The sequence below is a fragment of the Globicephala melas genome, chromosome 14, assembly GCF_963455315.2.
Source record: "Globicephala melas chromosome 14, mGloMel1.2, whole genome shotgun sequence".
NCBI classification, from domain to species: domain Eukaryota; kingdom Metazoa; phylum Chordata; class Mammalia; order Artiodactyla; family Delphinidae; genus Globicephala; species Globicephala melas.
Genome location: NC_083327.1, coordinates 43,352,460 through 43,379,302, shown reverse-complemented (window position 1 = coordinate 43,379,302; position 26,843 = coordinate 43,352,460). Strand labels below are relative to the sequence as shown.

General features: G+C 41.3%; 1 protein-coding gene and 1 long non-coding RNA gene across 2 annotated transcripts in view; one reads left to right on the top strand and one right to left on the bottom strand.

The window, feature by feature from the left end:
• Positions 1–288: 288 nt before the first annotated feature.
• MARCKS (myristoylated alanine rich protein kinase C substrate) lies at positions 289–6,309 on the bottom strand. Its single transcript, XM_030882802.3, has 2 exons — positions 5,765–6,309; positions 289–3,966 (listed from the first exon to the last, which is right to left on the bottom strand). The coding sequence occupies exons 1-2, from the start codon at positions 5,864–5,866 to the stop codon at positions 3,064–3,066; spliced, it is 1,005 nt and encodes a 334-aa protein (XP_030738662.2). The 5' UTR covers positions 5,867–6,309; the 3' UTR covers positions 289–3,063.
• Positions 6,310–8,763: 2,454 nt separating this feature from the next.
• The window catches only part of LOC132593398 (uncharacterized), an 83,396-nt gene continuing 65,316 nt past the window's right edge, over positions 8,764–26,843 (top strand). The window contains exons 1-3 of the long non-coding RNA XR_009558848.1: positions 8,764–8,942; positions 11,692–11,824; positions 17,130–17,216. This is a non-coding gene — a long non-coding RNA (uncharacterized lncRNA). The remainder of the gene's footprint in view (positions 8,943–11,691; positions 11,825–17,129; positions 17,217–26,843) is intronic.

Below are 26,843 nucleotides of genomic sequence, written 5' to 3'. Positions count from 1 at the left end.
TTTTATATCCTAAGTATGATGTCAAGCATACCTTCTAAATTCCTTAAATTGAATAAGTTATACTTACCATCAACACTTAAGATTTTAAAAATTTCTCTAAAACTTGCATTTTAAAATTAAATTTGTAAAAAATCCTATTTTAGCAAGCTTGATTATATCAACTGGTAAAACTTTATTTTACAAGCAATAGGAATTGGATCAAATGATTATTATAATCCAGAGGAATTATTTTATAACCATAGCAAATGCCATTATACATACTGCCAAAACAGATTTAATAGACAATACTGAACTGTACAAGAGTTATTTATTTTTCCTTAATCTCAAAGCTATTTTAGTAATACAAAAAGCCATATTAACATTTTTCCATTAGAAAACAATGTGATGTACAAAACTTTGGATGAAAGGATATATGTCAAATTTCACTTAATCATTTGGTGGAAAACCCACCACTCCATCAATACCACCCAAAGTGTTTTAGGCAATGATTAAAGTCAAAGTAAGCATCTTAATAAATTCCAGCTGTTAAAACAACAAACCTAGTAATATAGTTTGCTACATAGTATTTTTGACTACTCAGGAGTTACTTTTTAAAATCTATTTTTTTTCTGAGTCCTACCACATACCAAGTGCTATACTTGTCCAAGTGGGTATTTGAGAAGTTGGTAAGGTGGAAGACCCCATACAGCGGTCCTTGGGTTACCAGACTTGACTTTTAACTTTCAAACATCCTCCAAGATCAAGAAACACCAACTAAAATTACACACTCCTCCAAGTGTTATTTGATTTTATTAGTGGGGAGGGTAATAGTGGGGAGGGTAAAGAGGTCATGAACTATTATTTATAATCCATTATGCCAATTAAAACCGTATGTCAAAAGCTAATTTATTTTTCTAATGAGTTTAAGATTTGACATTATTACAAACATGGTTCACTACTGACTTATTGTGAACCCTACAAGGCACACTGCTCAAAAACAGCAAAGCAGGTGTGCATAAACGCTTTTCTTTGCGTTTAGTGAAATAATGATATTTGATACCCATCTTTATCTTAAAATTCCATTCAGTTTAGGGTCCAGTGAAGAAAATAAATCCAGTTACAGATGGTAAAGAGCAAAGAAGGTAAACTAGTAAGGATTATTACTATACAAGGAAATTTATTCTCTGTCTTTTCCTTTGAATAACAAGATGCTAACACACTACTTTCATTTAAAAAAAAAAATGCTTGCAACTATTGAATTGAGGCAAGTACTAAAGGCCCATAAACTGACAAAGTCGTCCATTCACCACCATTACTTCTTTACATAAGCTTGTTTTCCTAAGTATAATGCGTACTCTAAGCTATAATTTGGAAATTAGCCAAGCACTAAGCAATTACAATGGCAGGTAATACACCATCGGTTTTTGAAACACATTCGGTCACTTTTCATGACCCACCTGCAGTTTGGATTAAATAGACTCTCACTCAGTATAAATTTGTTTTGGGATCTGCATGACAACAACAACAAAAAATGTAGTTTTATGACATTTTCACATAAGACATTTAAAGAGTCTTTGGGTCATACCACTTTTGTATTAAGTGATTCATCCTGACATGCTATTAACTACAATAAAAATAACTGTTCAGTTTTTAAATGAAAACTAAATGCAGATAAATGGTAACAGATTTGACATGGAATGCTGTAAAATAGTCCTGTACGTAATCTGATACTACTGATTACAAATTTCCCAGTTTGAAAACTTCAGATTAAAAACCACAAGAAAATTTACTCTTGATGGCATGTGAGATCTTCTTCAAAATGAAACTAGAACCTCAAAGTCTCAGTATTTTATCAAACATAAAGAAACACAACAAATTTGTACATTTTATTCACATTTATTTTTCGCTTTTAGTGTGCTCACAGAAAATTAGAACACCTTAAGCAGGAGTTTAATAGCAATTTTTGTAAGCAAAGTTACATTCCATCTCTAAGTCAAATTGGTCAAAGCTTCTCCAGTATTTACAAAACATGATAGACAAGATGCTACACAAAACCATTGCATCTGAAGATTTTTTCCTTATTCTCAAAGACGACTGGAAAAGAAAGCATTGTCTGCTGTAATCAAAAACATACCACAGTATAAACAGTAACCATTCCACTTATCACAGCTTGGTTGAGTTTAAAATTTGTGTTTAAAAGGTCCAAGATGACTGCAGTTTTACAAAAATGGGCAGGGTGGAAAGTTGCAAACTTCATGTGCTTCTGGATATCAAGATTTGTTTTTATACAATAGTCACAGTTAAAAACACCCTGCTGGTAATACATAATTACACTTTATTAAGGTCATAAACCAGCAATAAACAATAAAGCCTATACAACTTGTAGTTCTACTTAATCACTGACTGGTACAGCTAACATGAGATAAGTGAAAAGTTCCTATGGTTTAAATGAACTCCTAAGACTATGATCTTTTTAAAAATCTGGGTATTGGTGTTTTTTTCTTTTTTTCCACTTTCCTTCTTAATCAAGACTTGTAGTGTTGTAAACCTGCCTCACAAAATACATCGTAATAACTTTTCTTTAAAAAAAAAAAAAGACTAAGCCTTTACACCCTCCTTTCTAGTGGTACATTGTCTTGGCAATGCTATGCACCACTAAATTTCTCCATCGTGGCTCCTATCACTTCATCGGATATCCCTTTTTGACCCACCCATCTCCTTCATATATGGGCATGTCCATAGATTGACAAAGAAAGTTTACATTTTTGAATAAAGATGCAAAGTATGCAAAAAACATTAATACTGATGCAAAAAATAAAAATAAAAGAGAAACAAGGCAGAGGAAGGTAACTAAGCTCTCCTCGACCTGTTGGAATGGTGGTAACAGAATGATCTGAGATGGGATCTGTGGGTAGGTGGTTAAAAACAAAATTTGCTGCTTAAAAAAAAGTAAAATAAGAAAAGACATCTTTAAAATCAATCCCTGGTTGTAGACAAGTTCTCCAAAACCAGTACCTGGCACCACTCCAACAAACAAACGGGGGGGAGAAAAGTTCTTCGATTATCTCAAAAAATCTTGCCCTTTTACTCTGCCGCCTCCGCTGGGGGGGCTTCTGGACTGCACTCGGGCTGGGCCTCCTGTGAGGGAGCTGCGCAGGCTGACGACGCCGCAGCGGCCGCCGCCTCCTCCGCGGGGGCCACCTCCTGCTCCGGGGGCGCGCCGGGCCCCGCGGCCGAGGGCGCCTCGCAGGTGGCCGCGCTGGCCCCGGCCTCCTCGGTCTTCTCCTCTGCCTTGCTGGGCTCCTCGGCGGCCTTGGCCTCCTCGCTAGCGGACGGCTTCTCGGGCACGACGGCGGCCTCCTCGGGCTTGGCCTCCTGCGGGTCGCCCCCCGCCGCCCCCTGCTCGCCCGCGGCCGCCTCCTCGCTCGGCGCCGCCGCCGGCTCCCCGGAGGCCGCGCCCGCAGCCTCGCCGGCGGCCGCAGCGGCGCCCCCGGCGGCCTCGTCCTTGCCGCCTTCGGCGGAGGCGCCGGCGGTGCCTTCGGCTTCACCGCCCTCTCCCGCTTCCTTCTTGTTCTTCTTGAAGGAGAAGCCGCTCAGCTTGAAAGACTTCTTGAAGGAAAAGCGCTTCTTTTTTTTTTTCGGGGTCTCGTTGCTGGGCGAGGGCGTGGCCCCGTCCTCGGCCTTGGGCGAAGACGTCGAGGAGGCGGCTGACGCGGCCTCCCCCTCCGCGGCCGTGGGCGAGCCGGGCTCGGCGGCCTCGCCCTCCGCGGGGGCCTCCTTCTCCGCAGGGCTGGCCCCGGCCTCGGGGGCGGCGGCGGCCAGCTCATCTTTCTCGGCCGCGGCTGGCGACGCCGCCCCGCTCCCGGCGGCCGCGGGCTCCTCCTTGTCGGCGGCCGGGGCGCTGCCGTTAGCCTGCAGCTCCTCCTTGGCGCCGGGCTCGGCGGCCGCGGGAGAAGCGTCGCCGTTTACCTTCACGTGGCCATTTTCCTGCGGGGCAGAGAAAGCGGGAGGTCACTGAAGGGGGCCTGGGCCTGTCATCCCCGCCCCCACTCCAGGACCGGGAGGGACTGGCGTCCCCCGGGGCCCCTCTGGTTTTGGAGACCTTCTCCTTCATGGGGAGGCAGTATTGGATGCCCAGAGGAGAGTTCCTCGAAGACCTGGGGGCAGTGCTGTTTGGGATGTCTAAAGGAACTGAGGAAGCCTCGACTACGCAATAAATGCCCCCGAGGCCTTAAAAGGGCCGAGTCTGAAACGTGGAAAGCAAAGGGTAACCCATTCCAACCTTTGCCTCAAGGGCTTTGGGATAAAGGAGTCACGTAATATATGATACGCCAAACGCCCTTTGGAGGGAGGCACAGAGCCGGAGCGGGTGATCTACGCCTAGGTTACACATCCCCCTTTCTCCCTAAACTCTAAAGGCGCCTTCAAAACACCAAGAACTCCCAGGGGGATCCCAGCGTTCCAGCCAGAAGTGCCTGGGCTGCGCGCGCAAAGGCCCTACGCCCGCCAAGGGCCTGGGGTCGGCAGGGGGCGCTGCGGCTCCACGGCGCGGAGCGGGGCGCAGGCGGGCGCGGAGGGGCGGGGCGGCCGGGCCACCCCGCCCTGCCGGGTCGGGCCCTGCCCGCTAGCCAAGGCGCCCCCAAGCCCGGATAGCGCAGCGCGGAGTCCGCAAACAAAGCTCAGGTGGCATCCTAGTCTGGATAAAACTAACAAGGCAGGGGGAAACCGATTATTTCAGAGGTCTCGCCTCTTTTTCCACGCCCACCTTCGCCAGTGATTCTGCGAAGCCCGGGCGCGCCCAGGCGGCTCGTTTTGCATTTTTAACGGGTTCAAAGCCTCTTGGCAGAGCTTGCCGCCGAAGCAACACGGCCTCTGCTCTAGGAAAAGAGGCGGGGTGGGTGCCCGGTGTTTGCGAAGCAGCCACCCTTGGCCGACCTCTCGGGCCCACCCAACCGTAGCCATCCTCCTGGGTTCGGGCATCGCAGGGGCAGCCCCCGCAGTGGTCCAGGCGGCACGCACAGCAACAATCTCGACCGAAACACAAGAACTGCCTCTGGTTGACCATCTGGACAGGTTCTTCAAGGACCCACAGTCTTCCCACACTAGGGAGACCATTTAAAAGTCAGATGGGTGTGTAATTCCAGAGACAACTACGAATAAAGATTTAGAACAGTGGGAAAAGCCCACCGAAAGGTAGTGAAACCCTTCTGCCCAGCTCCAGCCAGCCAGCCAGCAACCTTTCCAAGAACCCGGGGCACGCCGCCTCGGCATACAATAAGACAGCCCTTCTTCCCTCCTCGCCTTTCTCCACCGCCATCCCTATTCGCCCTCCCCCCGCCCTTCCCTACCCACATACACAATCACACCAGTTCAGAAATCTTGAAGGCGACCCAGTCTCGACAACAAACACGAGAGACACTCAAATACCTTTGTGCCCACTAAACACAAATGCAACCTGGCTGGGTGCGGGGGTGTGGGGTAGCACCTAGCTAGTCACGTTCTGCCAAGCTCCAAACACGCCATTTTAGACGATTTATCATTCATTCCTCCGGTCTACACAAGAATTCACCAGGATTCTCCGGGAACCACTACTTTGGAGTGGGGGGAGACCCCACCTATAAGAAATTGACAATTTAAGCTATCGATTTCCATTCAACTTTCAGACTGGAATCTGGTCACGGTCCTCTCCGCCGAAGGCGCTTCGGGCACGACCAGAAGGGAAGGGGAAGCGTCGGGACTAGAGAAAGACACCAAAGAAATAACCAGAACCACAGGTAGAATTTACCTGCCCATTCGCTTTAGAAGGCGACGAGGCCACAGCCGCCTCTCCAGGCCTCTCCGCGGCGGCTTCTCCCTTCGCAGCGGTCTTGGAGAATTGGGCACCCATGCTGGCTTCTTCAACAAAGAAACTCAACAGATCCAAGGGGGGAACAAAGAGCTTCGGGTTGGTGTAACGACGGGGCAAGCAGTAGCGGCGGCGGCAGCAGCAGCGGCGGCAGCAGCAGCGGCACACACACCGGAGGGAGGGGGGAGTGGGGGTGGTGAAGAGGACAGAACAGAACCGATTAAATACACTCCGGATAAAAAAATTTTAGTCGAAGAGATCAAAAAGCAGCAGCGCAGGAGGGAGGGAAAAAGGGTGGAAAAGTCGAGCACAAAAAAAGGAGCCCAAGTGTAGTTTTTTAAAAAAAGAAGTAATAAAAAAATCCCAGATTTGTAGCCGCACTGTAGACAAGAGGAAAATGGAGAAATCTCCCTGGTTGCTAATAAGATGCGGGGTCCAACGCCCAAGTGCACAGATGAATGGGCTCGCGGGCGCTGACGCGGCCCCCGCGCGCGCCGGCCAATCCGCGCGCCGCACACAAAGCAGGGGGCGGGGCCTGTGCGCCCGGCGAACAATGGAGCCGCGCTTTGCAAACGGTTTGAAAATCAGCCTCAGACCGAGAATTAATGTCCTCCAAATAAATAAATCAATTAAAAAATACATGCCTCTCGCCTCCCTCTGCTTGAAAATACTAATGCATTACTTGATTGGCTTGCTTTGTTTGTAATTAATTAACGCGGGAGGGGTGGTACTTGTGGATGGGGGCGGAGAAAGCGTTAACTTGACTCGCTTTGACTCTGGTCGGTCTATATCCGTGTCTGTCTCCCTCCCCTCCCTCCCCTCCCCCATCTTTCCCGTGTGTTTCTGTGTATGTGTGTATGTATGCGAGTTTTTAAGACAATGGTGGGGATATGTGTGCAGCATGTTTTCTGTCTCTGTGTTCCATATTGGTTTCACAGATACTGCACAGGGTTTGTTTTTCTAACGGTTGCAAATGTGAATTAGCCCCAAATTGAAAGGTATTTAAACCAAGAAGATCGAATTTCATCAAACGAGATCGCGAGTTAGAATTAGGTCTGTAGGCCAGATGTAGAAAATGCAAAAGCAGCACGCAGACGAAGCCACACTCCCTTCTCTATCCCACACTGGCATGAAATAAAATATTTCGAGATTGGCCTGCGGCGCTCATCAACCCCCCGCCCTCCCCGTTCCCAATTAGTGATTTTCCCCCCAACAATATAAAGTGAGGGCCATGTACAAAAGATCGGAAAGGTCTGCATTTTATCATTGTATGAAATGACAGTTTTTCCTCTGTGGTGAAATGAGACACAGCCTAGAGTGTACGAATCCATATTTACAGTTGGGATGCAATTCGCGTGGATATGAATCTTTTTCAGCCTACTGCCAGCTTCGGAGGGACTCTTTTCTTCCTGAACATGTGTGAATGTGCACGCAATCGAGTGGGCTCCTGGAAGGGAGGGAGGCAGCCGCGACGAAACTCTGAACAACCGGATTGACTATTAACAGTTCTAAGGAGAAATTACATATTGAGAGATAGCAAGAACATCCCTGAACGCTCCAAGTCTAACTTGGGTTAGAAAAAAGGTCTACCAGTGTACCTCCATCTGCACCCCTTGCCACCCAAGTACCAGACGCTACTTGTGCGCGAAAGACAGCGCACTGATTTAAAGAATGGAGGGGGAGGGGGGAGAGGCAAAAATCAAGGATACACCCTTATAAGCATTCTCCTACCACCTACATTTTTGCTCCCAAAGTTTTCACTCGTGTCCAAATCAGACTACTTTTTCTCGTTTACATTTAGTGATCCTCAAATGAATAATCTTTAGGTTATGGAGGTGAGAAGCAGTCGGAGGAATGGTTCACTTCTCCCGGTGCTGGCTCTGAATTCTCAAAGTTTTATTTTCCTGCTCATTGTAGGGAAATGGGTCACACTCTGAGTGAAAAAGACGGTTGATTCAAGCCAATAACTCTTTGTTCAAGTACTGCTTTGAAAATCACCAAGCTGCAGATCGTTACATGAAGCTTCGTCTTCTCACTGTCCACTTCTTCAGATGCGTCATTATTCAATCACGAAGTCATATTCCCCAGAGCCGACGTTAAGACGTTTCCGTAGAAGTGTATCTTGCCAAACTTGTTATCACCCTAAGGGAGCCCGCTGGCCTGGCCCAAGACCCCAGCCGCCGCGATGGTTACGAATCCCTTGTATTAGCGTCGTTCTAACTTGAAAAGCCAACTGGGCTGATCCAAAACCACCATCCAGGCGATTCTCAAAAGCTCTTTTAAGCTGTTGATTTCCCCCTACCCCCAACGTGAATCATGCCCCTTCCTTTGCATCCCCCTCCCGGTTAAACTTGGGGCGATTGCTAGCTCGCTTTTGGATTTTCTCCTGACGTGTTCTTAGCCCTCCATTTGGGGGCTGCTTTTATTGCTCCTTTGTTACCAGGCTGCGGTGTAGCTTTCCCGTCTTTTTCTTTCTCGAATGCCTATTTGCCTGGTATCGGCTTGTCTCCTTGGCAACGGCCATGGAGGATTCGGAGCCCCAGGCTGGGGGGAGTGGGAAGGGGCGGAGCCGACGGGGGGTGGGCAGGGAGGTGGTGGAAGAGAAAGAGACGCAGAGCGAGAGACAGAGAGACAGACAGCGAAGCAGATGGCCGCACGAGGGGGCGGAGTCCCGGCGGGGCGTGGACGTCGCGAGCTCGACGGAGCCAATCAATTCCCTCAGCTCCTCCGGGACTAGAAAACAAGTGTAAACACGTAGATTGATTACCCACGAGCGGTCCCTCGTTTAGGGTAGTAAAGTTGGTTTTCTTTCGATAAGAGAGCGCATTTTTAGCGTAGGTTGGAAAGCCGACAGTCCCCAGTAACTGGCAGGGGGAGGCGGTTTGCGGGGCTCTGCCGGGGGGTGGCAGCGGGGGCGGGGGGCGCTGGGTCAACCTCTCCTCAAACTCTCCCGGCGTCGGGCCAGCCGGGGGGAAGCTGCGAATGCGCGAGGCGGGTGAAGGCGGAGGTGAGGAAGGAAGGGGCTGGGAAATGGGAAGAGGTCACTCTGTCTCGGAAACTACATAACGACTGAGAAGGACCTCCAAACAAGACTGGAACCAGTAGGAAGTTGTACAGTGTAAGTACATAGTTCCTCAGGAGTTCGGTGTTCTTACACCCCGAACTAAAGGTTTCAAATCAAGTTCTAAGTATATAAATATGATTATATATATATATATATATATATATGACTAAAGAACCCAAGTGGTCATAGTGAAAATGTAAAACTGGTAAATGCCTGTAGCCATCTCACCAGGAGGAAACAGTCATTTATTCTCTTTTCACCACGCACTAGGGTATTTCTAAGAGGATGACAATCTGTATATGGTTTTCTCTAGAAAAAGAATGATTTATTTAGGATACCTCAAAGTTATTTTTTCCTTAAAATGTTAGCAGTAGAAGGGAATTTTTAGATAGTTCCACAAATTCCTCGAGGGCCTGCTGTATCCCTCAAGGCCTTGTTTTCCCATCAGTGAACAAGAGAGATGCAATGCAATCTTTGGCCTCCAGGAGCTTACTTTCTTTTTCTGGCCGCGTGGCTCGCAGGATCTTAGTTCCCCAACCAGGGATTGAACCACTTCCCTGTAGTGGAAGCCTGGAGCCCTAACCACTGGACCGCCAAGGAATTCCCTAGGAGTTTGCATTTTAGTAGGTTGCTTTAGGTGAATTGGATTATCTAGTTTCATCTAGTCTCTTACCAGATGAAGAAACAGTCCCGGGGAAGTTGCCAGATAATGTCAGTTGGTAGAGCCAGGGATAGAGCTCACCCCCTTGATGATTCCACATCTCCGGCTTCTTCCACTGCTCCCGGCGCTCACTAACCTTCCCTTGATGGCACAGATTCGTTGGATAGGTTGGTTATTCATAACTAAATTATTTCTTCGGCTCCTGCTAAGTACTAGGAAGGGGCTAGACATCAGTTGACACCAGGGAAGAGGATGAACATGTCTGTCCTCTCATGTAACTTCCACTTCGCGTTATTATCTCTTAAAATTTCTTAGAATATGAAGAAAGAGTACAAAGAATGGGATTAACTGTGTGCTTAGAAGAAAGCAAACAAACAAAAAAACAATAACAAAGATGCGGGCCACGTTCTAGATTCCAAATTAAATATACCTTTTTCATTTGAAAGCATTCATTCAACATTCATTCATTCACAAAGTACAAGATCACACTGTGTTAATGGTGTGGTGCTCCGTTTTTCATCTTAGGTTTTATATTACCTGAACTTTAATTCCACAGAAATTGATTAATGTGGAATACAGTGTGGAGCAAAGCAAACACAGCCCGTCATTCATTCAACAGGTATTTATTGATTTCCTATCATGTGCTAGGTATATGGAACATATCAGTGAACAAAAGAGACAAGAAATCTTTATGGAGCTTACATTCTAGAGTAGGGAGAAAACAAACTTTCATAAATGTAAGTAAGCAGATTATATGGAATACTAGTAGTACGTAAGTGTTGGGGTGGGGGCAAAGTTAGGGGGATATGAGTGCAGGGTTGAAATTCTATATAGGAGGTCAGGGAAGGCCTCACTGAGAAGATAAACTTTGAGCAGATTTGAGGAGGTGAGGGAATCGGTCAGGTGCACCTAACCTAGCAAGAGAAGGAGAAATCAGAGTTGAACAAAAAGATCACAAATAGATAAGTCATTATAAATAATCATATGTGTTCTGAAGGGAAATGTAGGGTGCTATAAGATGGTCTAATTTAGTTAAGAGGGTTTCAGAGGGCCTTTTAAAGGAGTGACATTTTAAGAGGAAACCTAAAGGATAAGTAAGCATTAACCAGGTAAAGTGGTGGAAAATTGTATTCAGATGGAGGAAAGCCCCTGAGGAGGGAAGAGTTCAAATGGGTTTGGGGGGAATGTCAAGAGATTGGTTTGGCCATATTTTTGGGTGCCTATAAAATGTTCTAGTAGAAAAGTTAAATGTGCAGGTGTAGGAGTCTGGAGCTCAAAGACTGATTTGGAATGCAAATATAGATATATGATCATTCCAGATGTCATTATTTTCTGAAGCCAAGTCATGAAAGTATACAGAGAGAGTGCAGAAATACCTAAATACCTAAATAACTCTAAATACCTTCTGCCTTAAGAGGCTGGGCAGATATTTGTCAATTATACCTTAATAAAGTATAACATAATAAAACATAAAGTAATAAAGTAAAATAAAAATCAGTGAATAGAAAAAAAGAGAGAGGTTGGGTAGAAAAGAAGGCTAGCTGGCAAAGAAAACTGAGAAGGAACCTCCAAGGAGGAGACAGAAAACCAGGACAATGCCTGTCTGGAAAATCAGTGAAGACAGTGTCTCAAGAAGGAGTGGTTAGTTTTGTCAAATGCTGTTGAGAAGTCAAATAAAGACTGAAAAGTTTCCATTGGCTGTTGCTGGTTATAGAACAGCATTCTGTATACAGAATACAGAAGTTACTAGTTATGGGCTGCAGAGCAGTTTTTATCCTATGGTGAGAGTGGAATGCAGATTTAGTGTGTTAAAGAGTAAATGGGAGGTGAAGAAGATGACAGCATAAATAGTCCCTTCGTCATGAAGCTTGGCTGGGTAGAGGGTGTAGAGAGACAGGGAAGTAGCTGGAAAGGGAAGGTGTAATGTTTTTTGTTTGGGTTTGTGTTGTCTTGGATGGAAGATATTAGAGCAAAGTTAACTACTCTGGAAATTAATCCAGTAGAAAGGAAAATGTTACAGATATAAGAGAGAAAAAGAATAGTGAATGGAATGAGGTCCCTAAGAATGCAGGAGGGAATGGAGATGTAGGGCACATGCTGAGATACTGACTTTTGAAAGACTCTACTCCTTTCCTGTAACAGGGGAAGAAGAGGATGGTCAAGATTGACATGGCTGGAAGATGAGAGAACTCCCTCCTGATGGTTTCTACTTGCCTTTGAAATTCATCAGCTAAGGGCGAGGAAGAGAAGTCGGGGTGTGATTATATTATAGAAGGTATGGAATAATAATGGGGAAGCATAGGATTGAGACTTTTGGGCATAGTAAGATTTTAGAGCAATAATGAGCACCCATTTGAGGTTGATAAATCCCAATGATGCTTAGCCAGTATATCAGAGTTTCTCTCTCAAATAAATTCTTAAGTGAAAAATAGTATCTATTACAATCCTCTTTAAGATTACCAGCTATTCACTTTCCCAGCCTATACCCAGTTTTTTAAAATTGAAGTATAGTTGATTTACAGTGTTGTGTTACTTACTGCTGTACAGCAAAGTGACTCAGTTATGCATATATATGCATTCTTTTTCATATTCTTTTCCATTATGGTTTATCACAGGATATTGAATATAGTTTACTGTGCTATACAGTAGGACCTTGCTGTTTATCCATTCTATATATACCAGTTTGCATCTGCTAATCCCAAACTCCCAGTCCGACCCTCACCAATCCCCCACCCCCTTGGCAACCACCAGGCTATTCGCTGTGTCCCTGATTCTGTTTCATAGATAGGTTCATTTGTGTCATATTTTAAGATTCCACATATAAGTGATATCATATGGTATTTGTCTTTCTTTTTTTAAAAATTTATTTATTTTTGGCTGTTTTGGGTCTTTGTTGCTGCACGCGGGCTTTCTCTAGTTGCGGCAAGTGGGGGGCTACTCTTCATTGCGATGCACGGGCTTCTCATTGCGGTGGCTTCTCTTGTTGTGAAGCTCAAGAGACGGGCTCTAGGCACACGGGCTTCAGTAGTTGTGGCACGCAGGCTCAGTAGTTGTGGCGCACAGACTTAGTTACTCCATGGCATGTGGGATCTTCCCGGACCAGGGATTGAACCCATGTCTCCTGCATTGGCAGGCGGATTCTTAGCCACTGCACCACTAGGGAAGTCCCTGTCTTTCTCTTTCTGACTGACTTCACTTAGTATGATCATCTGTAGTTGCATCCATATTGTTGCAAATGGCATTATTTTGTTCTTTTTTATGGTTGAGTAGTATTCCATTATATAAACGTACCACATCTTCTTTATCCATTCATCTGTTGATGGACATTTAGGTTGTTTCCACCTCTTGGCTATTATGAATAATGTTGCTATCCAATTTGTATTATGCCTATACAGTCAATATCTGCACAAAAATATAGAGTAAACTAGGTCTTCTTTTATAAACTCCATTTCAGTTAATCCTGTATGATTTTGTACAGATATGTATAAATAGAATGGAAAAGGGAAGAGAACCTACTGGGTGCTAGGCACTGCACCATGTGAGCCTGTGCTAGGCTTGTGTTTCACCCTTACAACAAACCCATGGACTTGAATCATTATCCCCATTTTATAGATTTGGAAATTGATGTTCAGCAAGATTTGGGAAGTGAAATTCAACTAGTGTGTTAACCATTGTGTGTTGAGGGCTATCTGATTTTAGGAATCTAATAAAATCTCAAGTGGTTGTAACAGCAAAGTGGGCTGTCATAGTAGGAGCTTTATTAATTTTTTAATTGGTACCATGTACTGAAATTTTAACTTTAAACTTGCTTTAGTGTTCTTTATTAACTATCCAATTGCACTCAAATTAAAGATTCTTTCATGGTTAGGAAACATCAGAGTCACTGATTATCTGATCTGAAGGCTCAAGGACTAATACCTAGAATAGGAATGAAGCTTCTGGAATGTTAGATCCCCTCCGGATACTTAGGTGATTACTACAAAACCACTAGAAGCTTGAGTATATTTTTAATTACTGCTCTTCAGGCGTATTGATCGACTTAGCAAGAGTTTATATATTTGAAAAAGTCCCAAAGGGTAAGATACACTCTAGATTAGAGAAAGGTTAAAAAAAAAAAGCAGGAAAACCCCCAAAATTTTAAAGAAAAAGTTTTCTCCAGAAATTTTGAATCAAAGCTTATCTACAGTAGCATTTTCTAGAATTTGCAGTATTTACCCTCTAAGGGACAGGCTGAAAACTTTCCGTATCAGCTTTTGAAAGAGCTGAGTTGGGAGAGGGAGATAATTCCCTTCCCATCTTTGTTTCCAGAGGTAACAGGCAAGTAAATAAAGAAAAACAATCAAAGTTTACATTAAAAGGATATGGTTCCTAGTCTTATAGAGTTATCTAACTAGTCAGCCAGAAATGAGAGTAGAAAATTCACATGGAAAAAAAGTTGAATTTTCAGTGTGACATAATAGGAACCATGCAAAGGTTCATTTTTCATTGTTATTTGAAAGTCATGGGGCTTCCCTGGTGGTGCAGTGGTTAAGAATCTGCCTGCCAATGCAGGGGACATAGGTTCGATTCCTGGTCTGGGAATATCCCACATGCCGTGGAGCAGCTAAGCCCGTGAGCCACAACTACTGAGCCTGCGCTCTAGAGCCCGCAAGCCACAACTACGGAGCCGGCGTGCCGCAACTACTGAAGCCCGTGCACCTAGAGCCCGTGCTCCACAACAAGAGAAGCCACCGCAATGAGAAGCCTGCACACCACAACGAAGAGTAGCCCCCGCTCGCCACAACTAGAGAAAGCCTGCAAGCAGCAATGAAGACCAAGCACAGCCCAAAATAAATTTATAAAAAAATAAAAATAAAGTCATAAATACTTTCTGATATTAAAAAGTAGATTAAATCCCTGAGATACTTGAACTATTCTATGGCTCAAGAAATTAAAGTATAAAATCATATCAAACATTTATCTTTATTCCAAATGATAATGGAGTTTTTAAAAAAGGATATGTTAACCTTTAGAAATCACTTGTTGCAGCCAATAAATTGACAAGTTTTTATTAAGCTGCTGCTAAACCAGACTTCATTAAGGCCCCCTCCAGTCTGATGGACATTTCAGTGCCTTTAGCACTCTGTTAGGCTTTCTGATGGGATGATTGGGAAGGATGATGACATTCATTTTTTCAACCGATATTTATTAAGCACCTACTTTATACCAAGCACTGGGTGATAGTGCTTTGCCTACGATAGCTCCGCAGAATCCTGTCTCCGCGGATTCAGAGATAGGATTACTCTGAATCCGCAGAGTAATTTTATAAGGTAGAAACCATTGCTTCCTATGTCTTCACAAATCAAGTCCTGCAGAGGTTACATAACATGTTCAATTTTTTGCTGCTTTTAAGTGGTCTGGGCTGGGTTGGGTTCTGAATCCAGCTCTTGGTGTTTCCAAAGCTTGTGGCACTGTTTCCCTGGATACCATGCTGTCTTAAAGTAAGAATTTTACTGGCTGTTTCCAGTTCTCCTGGAGGTTACAAAAATGCCCAAGAGACACTAGAAATTAACCAAAAGGCATTCAACTTCATTTATGCATTGTGAGAGAAGTATTTAGGGCCACGTCCATAAAATGAGAATTAGCATTCAGAAAATCACACACGCACACGCACACAAAATCTGACAGATAAGATTCTTGAACCTGGAAACATCCTTAGTAACTCTATCCAGAATATAGTTATTGCAAATCAGATATTGGTGTAATTAAATAAAAACATGGTTAAGTTGCACTCAGATCTCACCTCTATCTTTTCTGGAGGCAGAAGTGTGAGTCTGGCTGAGGGCAGAGTGAAGCCATTGGAATGTAGGTAAAACAGAGTGTAGAACTAGAAAGAGGAAGTTACAGTTGGGAAGGAAATCAAGATATGAGATGGAAGGTGAGATCAGAGATGAGAAGGTGCAGGACCACTGTAGGAAGACTGTAAGTATTCCTGCAAAGAAAGAAAATCACAGCAGAGAATGTAGGGGTGATGACAATGGGACATTCTTCCATTAAGTCTGCAGTTGGAATTTGATTTACATTGTGGTTGTAGGTTTTAAAATTTAAAGCAATTTTACATATGTTTCATTTAATACCCACAGTAAATTAAGTCATCAATTAAGTTAATTCCCAATGATAAGAGAGTTAAATAATTTGCTTCAAGTCCTAACTATAGCTGCTCAGACCAGCCAGTGTCTTGTGGTCGGCGGGGACAAACAGGGACTTTCTCACTGTCCCATCCTGCTGTCTCTGCCCTTGTGTAGCCTTTTCCCACTCCTATTCCACCTTAATACTTAATAAAAGAATAATCATGCTGTGTTTCTAATTGATTTCGAGTTTTGTTCTCATTGCTTCAAATACTACTTTTATGCCAGTGACATTAAAATCAGAAATACCTGTCCTAACTGCTACCCCAAATTCCAGATCTGTATTTTCTGCTGTCTCCTTACTGGGCATTGCTGTGTGTCTATTTCTCACCACTCCCTCAAACTCAGGTTATCATTTTCCCACCCAAACCAGCATCACATTCTGAAAGGATTTCTTTAGCTTTCTTGGAGACATTTTGGACTCATTTTTCTCCCTCACTTTCCAGGCTAAGAATAGAACCAGATATAGGACCCCCTTTAGGTTTCAGTGGCCACTCTACACAATATATACATATATTAAATCCTTACATTGTACACAAACTAATACAATGCTAATATGGCAATTACATCAATTAAAAAAAAGACAAACAAAAAGAATTAAAAACTAAAACAAACTAAAACAAAGCCTGAAGCTTTGCCTGTTTGGCCAGCTCATAAACTTTTCTTTCCATCTCCACATCTCTCTTTCACATCTTGGACACATTTTTCCTTATGTTACCTTTTCTCTCTTTAAAATTACCATTTGTTAGACTTTACAAGATATAAAAATAATTCAGTAGTAAGGAAAGTACTGGAATTCTCATCGTATGATTTATTACAGCTCAGAACACCCCATGGATCAGCTTTGTCAAATTATGTTGATTTTTTCCTTTCAAACAACTTTGGTATTTTCTCAGCCAGTGCTAAAATTGAAATCAAGGTTTTCGATGCGTTCTGCCTGAATTACCTCCTAGGTAGTTTCTCCCCTCTCTAGGACATTCTATGCCACAAATATCTCCCCTCTAACTCCCTTGATCAAAAACTGACTTTCAGCTGCCTGGGATCTAACCCTCCTTTCCTGACTTCCAAAATACTTTATAATCTGTCCCCATAATCTCCAGGCAGAGGAGTAGTTTGGGTCATTGAGGGACAATTTATTAAACTCCTCCCTGTAATTGTTTCATCCACCTCCTGGCAAAGAACTAGTAATTACAAGTTGTTAGTATAGCCCCATTAAATATTCTTTATAGAGAGAAGGTTGAAGAACTTCTTCTTCAAGGTATTTCATAATTTAAAACAATTTAGGAAGCCAGTTCTCCACCGGCTTCTCTTCTTAGGGGTGAAAAAGGAGCAGATTTCAAGGAGATGGTGGACTGATCTCCCTTTTTGTCAAAGAGAGAGTCCTGACTTTGAACTTCTCATGTCCTTTTCCAGTCTCGTATGTTTGACCCAACCACAAGAACCATTGCACCAGAAGAGGCAAAAACCCCCTAAGAGGGAGAGAAGAGAAAACAGCAACTGGTAAATCATAGACATTTCCTCCTGATTATGTAGACAAGACCAGTTTTTCCTTCCTGATGAAAATATTTTTTCATGTCTGTAACATTTCATTTTCTCACACTAACACTTAATTTCCTTGGCTGGATCTCCTGTCTTTTTTTTTCCCCCACCATACTTTAAATGTCCTAACTACTTTTAGTGAATTTAAACTACACAGTGTCCATTAATTGCCTAAAACAGGTAATATTTCCCCCTGTATTTGTTTTATATTCTTTTCACTCGATGGCAAAAACTATCTGCAACTTTTGAATTTACAAAATCCATGTTATGATAATTGTGGTTTCTTGAGAGTATCCCATAATAAGCAAGACAGAATTGTTATATTTTAGACTTTAGACTTCATCACTACTTTTTTGAAAAGAATTCGATTTTCACTTGATTCATTCAATTTAATGGTAGAAAACAGTAAAACATTATTTGACACCAGATAGGCAAACGTCTACTTATGTTGTTATGTCCGTATCTTTCAACTTAATTCTTTTTTAAGTCCTTAATGAGTCTTCAGGATGATTTCATAAAATATATTAAGATGTAGTTTATGTCACTGTATGAATATATATATTACATTATATATTATTTATATTTACATTATCTATATTATATATCACATATGATTATTATAGTGTAGTATACATGGGGTACAATAGGAAGTTGAGAACATTGATTTTCATTGTCATTGTATCAGCACTCATAGGAACAAGCAGCTATCCTTTGAAATGATCACTTTGTCAGAACACCCATCAGACAAGTGCCAATCTTTAAATCAGTTTGGGGAACATTCCTCTTTGGGTCAGGCCTCACAAGCCACACAAGAAACTCTGCCTCAGTATTTTATAACTGTGTTTTATGATGATAATTTTTATTACTATAAACTGTATACCACTTTGATCACTGACTTTAATAATACTAACACCTTCTAGGTACATGAAAAAATGTTCAATTAACTTTCAAAATATAATTTTATTCACTGTGCTTTTGGCTGTCTTTAAAATTAATACTTGTCTTTAGAGAGTGTGCCACTCTTGGGGTGAAGCAGCCGTGGTGTAGTGGGACTGCGGTATTTGAGGACATAGGTTCAATTTCAGGTTCAAACACTTGGTAGCTATGTTGTGACCTTAGACAGTTGACTGAGGTTCTCTGAGCCCTTTGCAAGATATGGATAAAAATTCATATCTTAATGAGTTTTTAGGGTAATGTATTATTGTTGTTTTAAGATGTACTGTGTGAGAGGTTTTCTGTTGGGATTTGAATGAAAATAGGCAGGAGATAAGAGAAATGTTTTGAGATAATACATGTTGTTACATGTATGTAAAATACTTGTTATTGCATGTATATATAATACATGTATTATATATACATGTTATTACATGTGTATATAATACATGTTATATAGCCTGGGAGCCAGCACTTAGTAAGTCCTCGATAAATGCGGGGGTTCTTTTTCTTCTTGGAATAAGGGGGAATCAGGGAAAACCTCAGAAGAGATTTTGAAGTAAAAGGGAAATAAGCAAACATATATCAGTAGAGCTGTTATTAAGTACTCGTTTAAGTAAGGATTTGCAGTGAACCCATATCTTGACTTCTCTCTTGGGCAGAATTCCTGAAGGAATTCTGAGAGAAGCTGACTAGAGACTAGAGAAGGTGCTAGAAGGTAGTAGAATTGGTAGTTGTCTTTTTCTTCCAGTAAGCCAGCTGCTCTCATGAGGGAGGTGGGATTATATTTCTTAATTAATGTTAATTTTAGTTAATGTTTAGACTTTTACATGATTAAGCAAATGCTATATCTCCACATTTTGCTTTTCTTATAACTGTCTTTTCTCAATCTGTGCTTTTCCTGAAATATGCTACAAAACCGAGCTGTTTAATATAAGTCGGCATTTTGCCCTCCTTCCTTGCACATCTCTTCATCTGAGGCTTAGCCAGCAGAGAGGTGTCAGAATAAAACCACAATTTGAAAAATCTGCAATAGATTTTTTTTAATCCCACCCTTCTCATAGAAAGCCCAGGTAGAGTAATGAGTATCTTCAGGTTCTCGCTCTTTATTTTCCCTGAGTGCTAATCAAAAATCTTGTTAGCAGCAATCTATTAATAATTTATTTATGCCCTGAATTTCTTTGGGCAGTATTTTGTTATCCATATACAAATTTTATTTTTGCAGTTTTTGCTTTTTTCTCCAATTTTGAAAAAAATATTAAAAGAGGATCATATTTATAACAATTATGATCCTCACAGTGATTTTCATCATCATCATGATTACAAAATGTGAAATGTGTGTATACCAGGAGGCAGGAAGCATCATTCATTCTGCTTGGTGTAGCAGTTAGGAGTTCTACGATCAAATAAACTTAGTTTTGGGTCTAGGCTCTGTGAAGCAAGCACTGGTACCATTTCAATGATGGGAAAGATACCAAGGTTTGGAAAGGTGAAGTGATTTTGCTTAGATCACACTGAAAATAAGCAGCAAAAGTACTCTCAAGGGCCTGGAAATTGCGTTTAAAAGTGCACTTTCCCTTACAGAGCAAGAACCTTAGAACTTCATGGAAGATTAGACATCACATTCAAACTGTGCTCTTGCTATGCAGTGCCACCAGTATCATGTGATGCAGGGTTGATGTCTAGCCCAAATTTAAACGTACCTTCATGTTGAATAATGAATCTGACTGAAGAAAATAATCTCATAAGTCTCTGAATCATAAGAAATTGGAACAATAGACTCTTATAAGGTTAAAATTTCTTAAATTGGAGTAATACTTACATTGCTAGAATTTGGGGATTTGTTTATTTATTTATTTTGGGCTGTGCCGCGCAGCATGTGGGATCTTAGTTCCCCAACCAGGGATTGAACCTGCGCCCACTGCATTGGAAGCACAGAGTCTTGACCACTGGACCACCAGGGAAGTCTCTGGGATTTATTTTTAAACTAATATTTCTTTAAAGTCCTCACATAAGTGAAACCTCAGCAAAATTTCTTAAATATTAATCTCAAACTTCACCTATAAAATAAAGCTATAAAATGTCATCACATTCATAAAATTGAAAAACATTATAATTAAGCTTAGCATTTGTCTTTTATTTATTATGGTTGCAAAAGCATAGTCGTAGTTTCAGCAATTATCAGTACAGCATGACTCTATCATCAAGTGCTTTGACACTAGGATAAATCTGCAAATATCACTAAATAAAAGCGATACTAGAGTTCTCTTATCAAATACTTAAGTGGAAGTAAATGGGTAGATTCTGGCTTAGTGATGCATCCCAACAATTTCTCAGGTGGATAGTCAGGAGGAAGCCTGATGTATTGTATCCCTTGATTATACAAAATTCTCCAGCAGTTTCTCTAGAATAAGTAGGTATGTATTGCTAATTCCATATCACAAGGAGAAGAACTCTGAAAGATTTAACTACCTCTGTATCATTTTTCTATATTTTTAAGCACAGGGCCTTAAGTAAAATACCGTTATGCCTATTAGATTAGATCAAATGTAACGATAAAAATTTGCAATGTGTAGTGTAGGCAGCCCATTTAAATGTTGATCCAGTCAAATATAGATTTAGTAGATGATAAAAATCTGGCTTGTTCTAAATACAGAAAGGGTAGGAAAGGCACTGACTGAAAGGATCAAAGATGAAGGGATCCAGGTTGCCCAGAGTGGAGGCCAGTTGAGGTAAAGATCACAAAATAAAATAAAGAAAATATGGTTTGTCTTGGTTCAGGAGGTACCTGAATTTGCAGTGCTTGTGGAGATAATCATCAAATACTGGAGAGGGTCTTGGTGTCTTCATGAAGCCGTATGTGAGGATGAGGATTCTGACATCCTTGTTTTTAGGGGTGGCTCCTACCTTGATAATGAGTCAGCTATGAACCTTCCTTGATACCTGTTATGCAGAAGCCAAGTGGAGTGTCCCACAAGCGAATGATGGGACTTAAAGAAGTATTGTATTTTAGTGAAACTCTTATATCACTCTACACAGGGGTCTCACAGAATTTTTTGGCTCTGAATTTTGGTGTCTGTGGCTCTTCTCTGGTGAAATCGAGCCTGGGAAAGCATGGTGCAGAAAGTGATCCAGTACATTAAATACTATTTCTGTTCTTTGTTTTGCTGTCTTTCGTCCAGGTCCTCTTGACAGGAAATTTATTATTATTATTTTTTAGGAAATTTATTATTTTTTAAAAAAGAAGTATTTCATTTTGAAAACGAAAATGTTTATAATAATTACATGTCAGCTTCAATATCTCTACTATTTGTTCCTTGTTCTCATTGCTGCTCACATGAAACCCTCAAGCTCAGTCAGGTAAACCTCCACTGTTTCATGAGGCAGCCATACCTGGAATGAGAGCGCTTGGGATCTAGTACCCAGACAGGAGGTGGAAGTAGCCCTCTCAGGATACCAGTGCCCCAGCTTTTCACAGAGGAATTGATGCTTCTTTGGCTGACCCCTGTTTTCTCTGCCAAAGAACATTTGGAAGAGATTTGCATCATGTAACTTGCCTCGTTGGCAATTTTGTTTCTTTCTTAGCCAAGGAGAAGCAAGGGGTTCATCAAACCAAATTTGAACCTTCAGCTACTCCATTTGAAAAATCATGATGGTTGGTATAAGAATCAGCAAGGTCTTTGAAGTTCTCTGGCATGCAAGGCAAATTATAACTGGCTTCTTAACTGAAATTTAAGTTTCCTTTTGAGTTGTTTGGTATCCTGGGCACAGAGTTACCAGACTTCCATAACCATCACCATGGGTATTTTTATATTACAATTATATATTATGTTTCATCTTTCACTAGGTATGTTTCATCCTTTATTTGAATAGTTAGGCCAAGAGAATACAAATTTAGTCTTGAGTTGAATAAATTCAAGTTGCACAATAATTAGGTGATTATTGAGAAAGAAGTATTTTATTACCCTCATACTGGGTTTTTATATCCAGTAGAGCACCAGTAATGGAATTTCTTGTAATCAAGTATGATAGAAGTTCACTAAGAACCTGAATCTTCTTTAGACATTACCAATTAATAGAAATGAATATTCCATTTAAAGTTATTGTAAAATATTGGCTATATTCCCTGTGCTGTACAATATATCCTTGTAGCTTATTTGTTTTATACATAGTAGTTTGTACCTCTTCATCCCCCTCCCCCTACCTTCCCCCTCCCCCTTCCCTCTCCCCACTGGTGACCACCTGTTTGTTCTCTGTATCTGTGAGTCTGTTTCTGTTTTGCTATATTCATTTATTTGTTTTATTTTTTTGGGATTCCACATATAGGTGATAACGTAAAGTGTTTGTCTTTGTCCATCTGATTTACTTCACTGGGTGTGATACCCTCCAGGTCCATCCATGTTGTTGCAGATGGCAGAATTTCATTCTTTTTTATGGCTGAGTGATATTCCATACGCATATATATGTATATACACTCATATACGTGTGTGTGTGTGTGTGTGTGTGTGCGCGCGTGTGCGCGTGCACCGTATCTTCTTTATCCATTCATCTGTTGATGGTTGCTTGGGTTGCTTCCATGTCTTGCCTGTTGTGGATAGTGCTGCTGTGGGCCTTGGGGTGCATGTATCTTTTTGAATTAGTGTTTTCCTTTTCTTTGGATGTATGCCCAGGATTGGGATTGCTGGATCATATGGTAGTTCTATTTTTGATTTTTTGAGGAGCCTCCATGCTGTTTTCCATGGTGGCTACACCAATTTGCCTTCCCACCAGCAGTGTACAGGGGTTCCCTTTTCCACATCTTTGCCAGCATCTGTCATCTGTGGTCTTTTGATGATGGCCATTCTGATGAGCATGGGGTGATATCTCACTGTGGGTTTGATTTGCATTTCCCTGATGGTTGGTTGGTGATGTTCAGCATCTTTTCACATGCCTATTGGCCATTTGTATGTCTTCTTTGGAAAAATGTCTATTTAGGTCTTCTGTTGGGCACTGCTTTTTTGTACTTCTTCTTGCTCAAAGCTTTCACTGTCTGGCGGGTCCCCTGGATTTCTCTCCACTCTACTATTGGCTGAGTCTATGCATCTCAAATGCCCCAAGTCAGGGGATCTTCTAGAGAGTCAGTCACTACCCATAGAGCACATCTGTTGTACCGAGCTCTAGCATCAGGTCAGCACCAGCCTAGAGACAGATGGTTATCCTGGTTTAGGAGTTGCTCCAGGCTCTGCCCCAAGCAAACGTGGCCAGGGGGTTGATGTCGTGATGGCTACATTTGAGAGACTCCTCGAAGTGGTCTGTGGACACACTTGGCACCAGAGTAACTGGCAGAAGAAATAACCTTTCCGGGAGAATGACCTTTGAGGTCACTTCTATCTCTAAGAGTCTCTGACTGCCAATTCTGAATGAGATTCAATTAGTATGTGTTGGATGATTGCTGCATGCCAGGTATTCTCCCATACACTGTCTCATTTATTTCTTGTAACAAACCAGGGAGTGTTTTTACCTTAGTTCACTGAATCTAAGATGCTACTAGTTATAAGCTGAACCATTATTTTATGTACCATTAAGATTGAAAGAAAATTGCCAGTTAAATTTTGACACAATATTCTCATTACTTAGCTTTTCATTTAAGTGTGCATATCAAAACAGCTTTCTTAGACTTATATAGACATAGTTTCTTATTTACATATCATTTTTTGTATATACATTGAAAAGAAAATATAGTAAAATAAATCAGTTAAGGTATTCTGGAAAAAAATAGAAATGGATATTCAATAAATCAATCAACATGTATTTATTTAATGCTTCTTTTTTTTGCAACATTCCAGGTTTTTAAAAATATTTATTTATATATTTATTTATTTATTTTGGCTACACTGGGTCTTAGTTGCAGCATGTGTGATCTTTTAGTTGTGTCATGCGGACTTCTTAGTTGCAGCACGTGGACTTCTTAGTAGCGACATGCAAACTCTTAGTTGTGTATGCACGTGGGATCTAGTTCCCTGACTAGGGATCGAACCTGGGATCCCTGCGTTGGGAGCATGGAGTCTTACCCACTGGACCACCAGGGAAGTCCCTATTTAATGCTTCTGAGTTTAAAGATTTTAAAGTACTGCTGTCAGACTCTGTCGTGATGGCAACAGAGCTTCCTAGAACCTGGAAGGGATGGCATTCTCACTGCACCCGATTTGAGTACAGTTATAGTGGATCATTCTTTAGTGAGAGTCAGCTAACCGACCCCTCCCCTTAACCCCTACCTTTGATCATTGGCCTCACACACTAAAACATTGACTTCCTGTTATGCTCACAGAAAATAGAACCATGAGGTGCTCATGAACTTTTAAGTTGAGGTACCATTATTGAAATTCATGCACTGTGACGTAGGTGTGTGATAAACACTTGAAATAAATGATTAGTATTCTTTTCTTCTCTGGGATTAAGAAAAACTATAATACGAGTATATGTGATAAGAACTGCCCTCTCTTCTAATTGCCCTGCTGTCTCTAAGTGCTTTTATGCCCTTTCTAAGCCCAGTTTTGTCCTCGGTGGTTGGCCTGTGGTAACTTAGCCTGTAGGAATTTTCTTCCAGGGCACAATCTTCTGTACCAAGAATCAGCAACATTTTTATGGAAAGGGTCAGATATATTAGTTTCCTAGGCTGCCACTAAACATACCACTAAACAACAGAAATTCATTTCTGTTAGTGTTTGAAAACAACAGAAATTTATTCTCTTACAGTTTGGAGGCTCTGAGGAAGAAACTATTCATGCCTCTTTTTGAGCTTCTGGTCATTGCTGGCAATCCTTGGTGTTCCTGGGCTAGTAAATGCCTCACTCCAATCTCAGTTTCTATCTCCACGAGATTCCTTCCGTGTATTTCTTTGTCTTTTCTTCTTATAAGGACACCAGTCATTGGACTTAGGGTCTCCTCTATTCCTGTATGACCTCATCTTAACTTAATTTGATCTACTAAGACCCTATTACCGCATAAGACCACACTGTGAGGGTCCAGGCTGACATGAATATTTTGTTTCTGTTGAACCCACTACAGAGGGCCATGAAATTACTCAACTTTGTTGTCACACAAAAGCAGCCACAGACAATACCTAAACAAATGAGTGGGCTGTGTTCCAATAACATTTAATTTATAGACACTGAAATTTGAATTATATATAATTTTCACATGTCCTGAAGCATGGTTCTTCTTTTGATTTTTATGCAACAATTTAAAAGACATTTCTTAGTTTGTGGGCCGTATAAAAACAGGCGGGGGTTGGGGACAGCCAGATTTGACCCATAGTTTGCCAACATCTGATATATAGTGTTGGTCAGCAGACAGAGGTAACTATATGGTAATTCTTCTTCCTTCTGCTCATAAACAAAAGAACCAAATTCTGAGAAAATCTGTTTGTGATTTGCATCAAGCAGTTTTTGTTAGATAGCTTCATGTTTCAGCAGAGAGGAAACCAGACTGATCAGTAATGAGGCCTGTTTGGCAGCATCATTCCCAGTGTGCTTGCCAAAATTTTGGTGAGGATTTTGCTGTCAAGATTAAGAGGTGATGCACGCTTAAATGAAGAACATGACCTGGGGTCCTTATGTTGAAGGATTAGAGCATTTCCCTCATGGGCTCATAGTACTCCCGCTGCCAAATGTTTGAGTATGCTTTTGAGGTGATTTTAAATTAAAGGCATTTTGTGACTTAGTACTACATGGCATTCTGGTGAGATGTTGTCAATCCCTAGATACTCATTCAAGGCCAGTTATTAGATAATACTCTGCACATCTGAACAGACTTCATCTTTTAATGCTAAGAGTTGTTAAGTCGTCTGGGGGTAAAACTAAATCTAAACATTCTGGTTTATTGTGAAAATTGTTTCTAGTAAAATTTAAGTAATAAAAATTTGTTGAGGCTATTATTAAAGATTGAGATTATATATTTGCTTTTTTCTAATTACAAAACCAATACATGATCTTTGTAGCAATTAAAATAATTCCAAAAATTAATAATATAAAGAGTGAAAGTTTCCCATAATCCCAGTTTCCAGAGATAATTTCTGAAGAGATGTTGGTAGTTATTTTTCCAAAAATTTCCACCCCATGTAATTGTGAAAGCAAATGAAAAAGAATACTGAACAGATATTTTACATGTTTCAAGAGATTTGGGGACTAAGTTTATGAACATAAAGAGCAAAGTATGATTAGGTATAAATACCTAATTACACATTAAATTCATAGTATGCTGATAATAGGATATGAAAAAGTCATATTTCCTGTTCTTAAAACATATATCTTTTGTTTTGTTTCCAAAAAGTAGAGAATGACTCAGTGTAAATAATAACTTGCATGTATATATATATATGTGTATATGTGTATATATGTATATATATATGTGTATATATATATAGTGAAATACTGTTATTCAGAAACTTACTACGCCTTGGGCTCAGTGATGGATCTTTTCTCTCTACTACAGAGAGACTCTAAACAGATATCCCGCTTCTTTGATGACATCAACATTTTAATGAGGTTTTACCATTCATAAAACGTATTAGTAGAGGTTTTATTCGGCTGGGAATTGAGAAAATCCTGTGAGCTTCAATTTGGTGTAGGGAAGAGTTGATTGCCAGCATCTCAAGTGGATTTCAGTGATGACTGG

Excerpts from the sequence above, each read along its gene's own strand:
- MARCKS (XM_030882802.3), bottom strand. The coding sequence starts at position 5,866 with ATGGGTGCCCAATTCTCCAAGACCGCTGCGAAGGGAGAAGCCGCCGCG. Across the intron at positions 3,967-5,764 it reads CTTCTAAAGCGAATGGGCAG|GAAAATGGCCACGTGAAGGT; the intron begins GTAAATTCTACC and ends TCTGCCCCGCAG.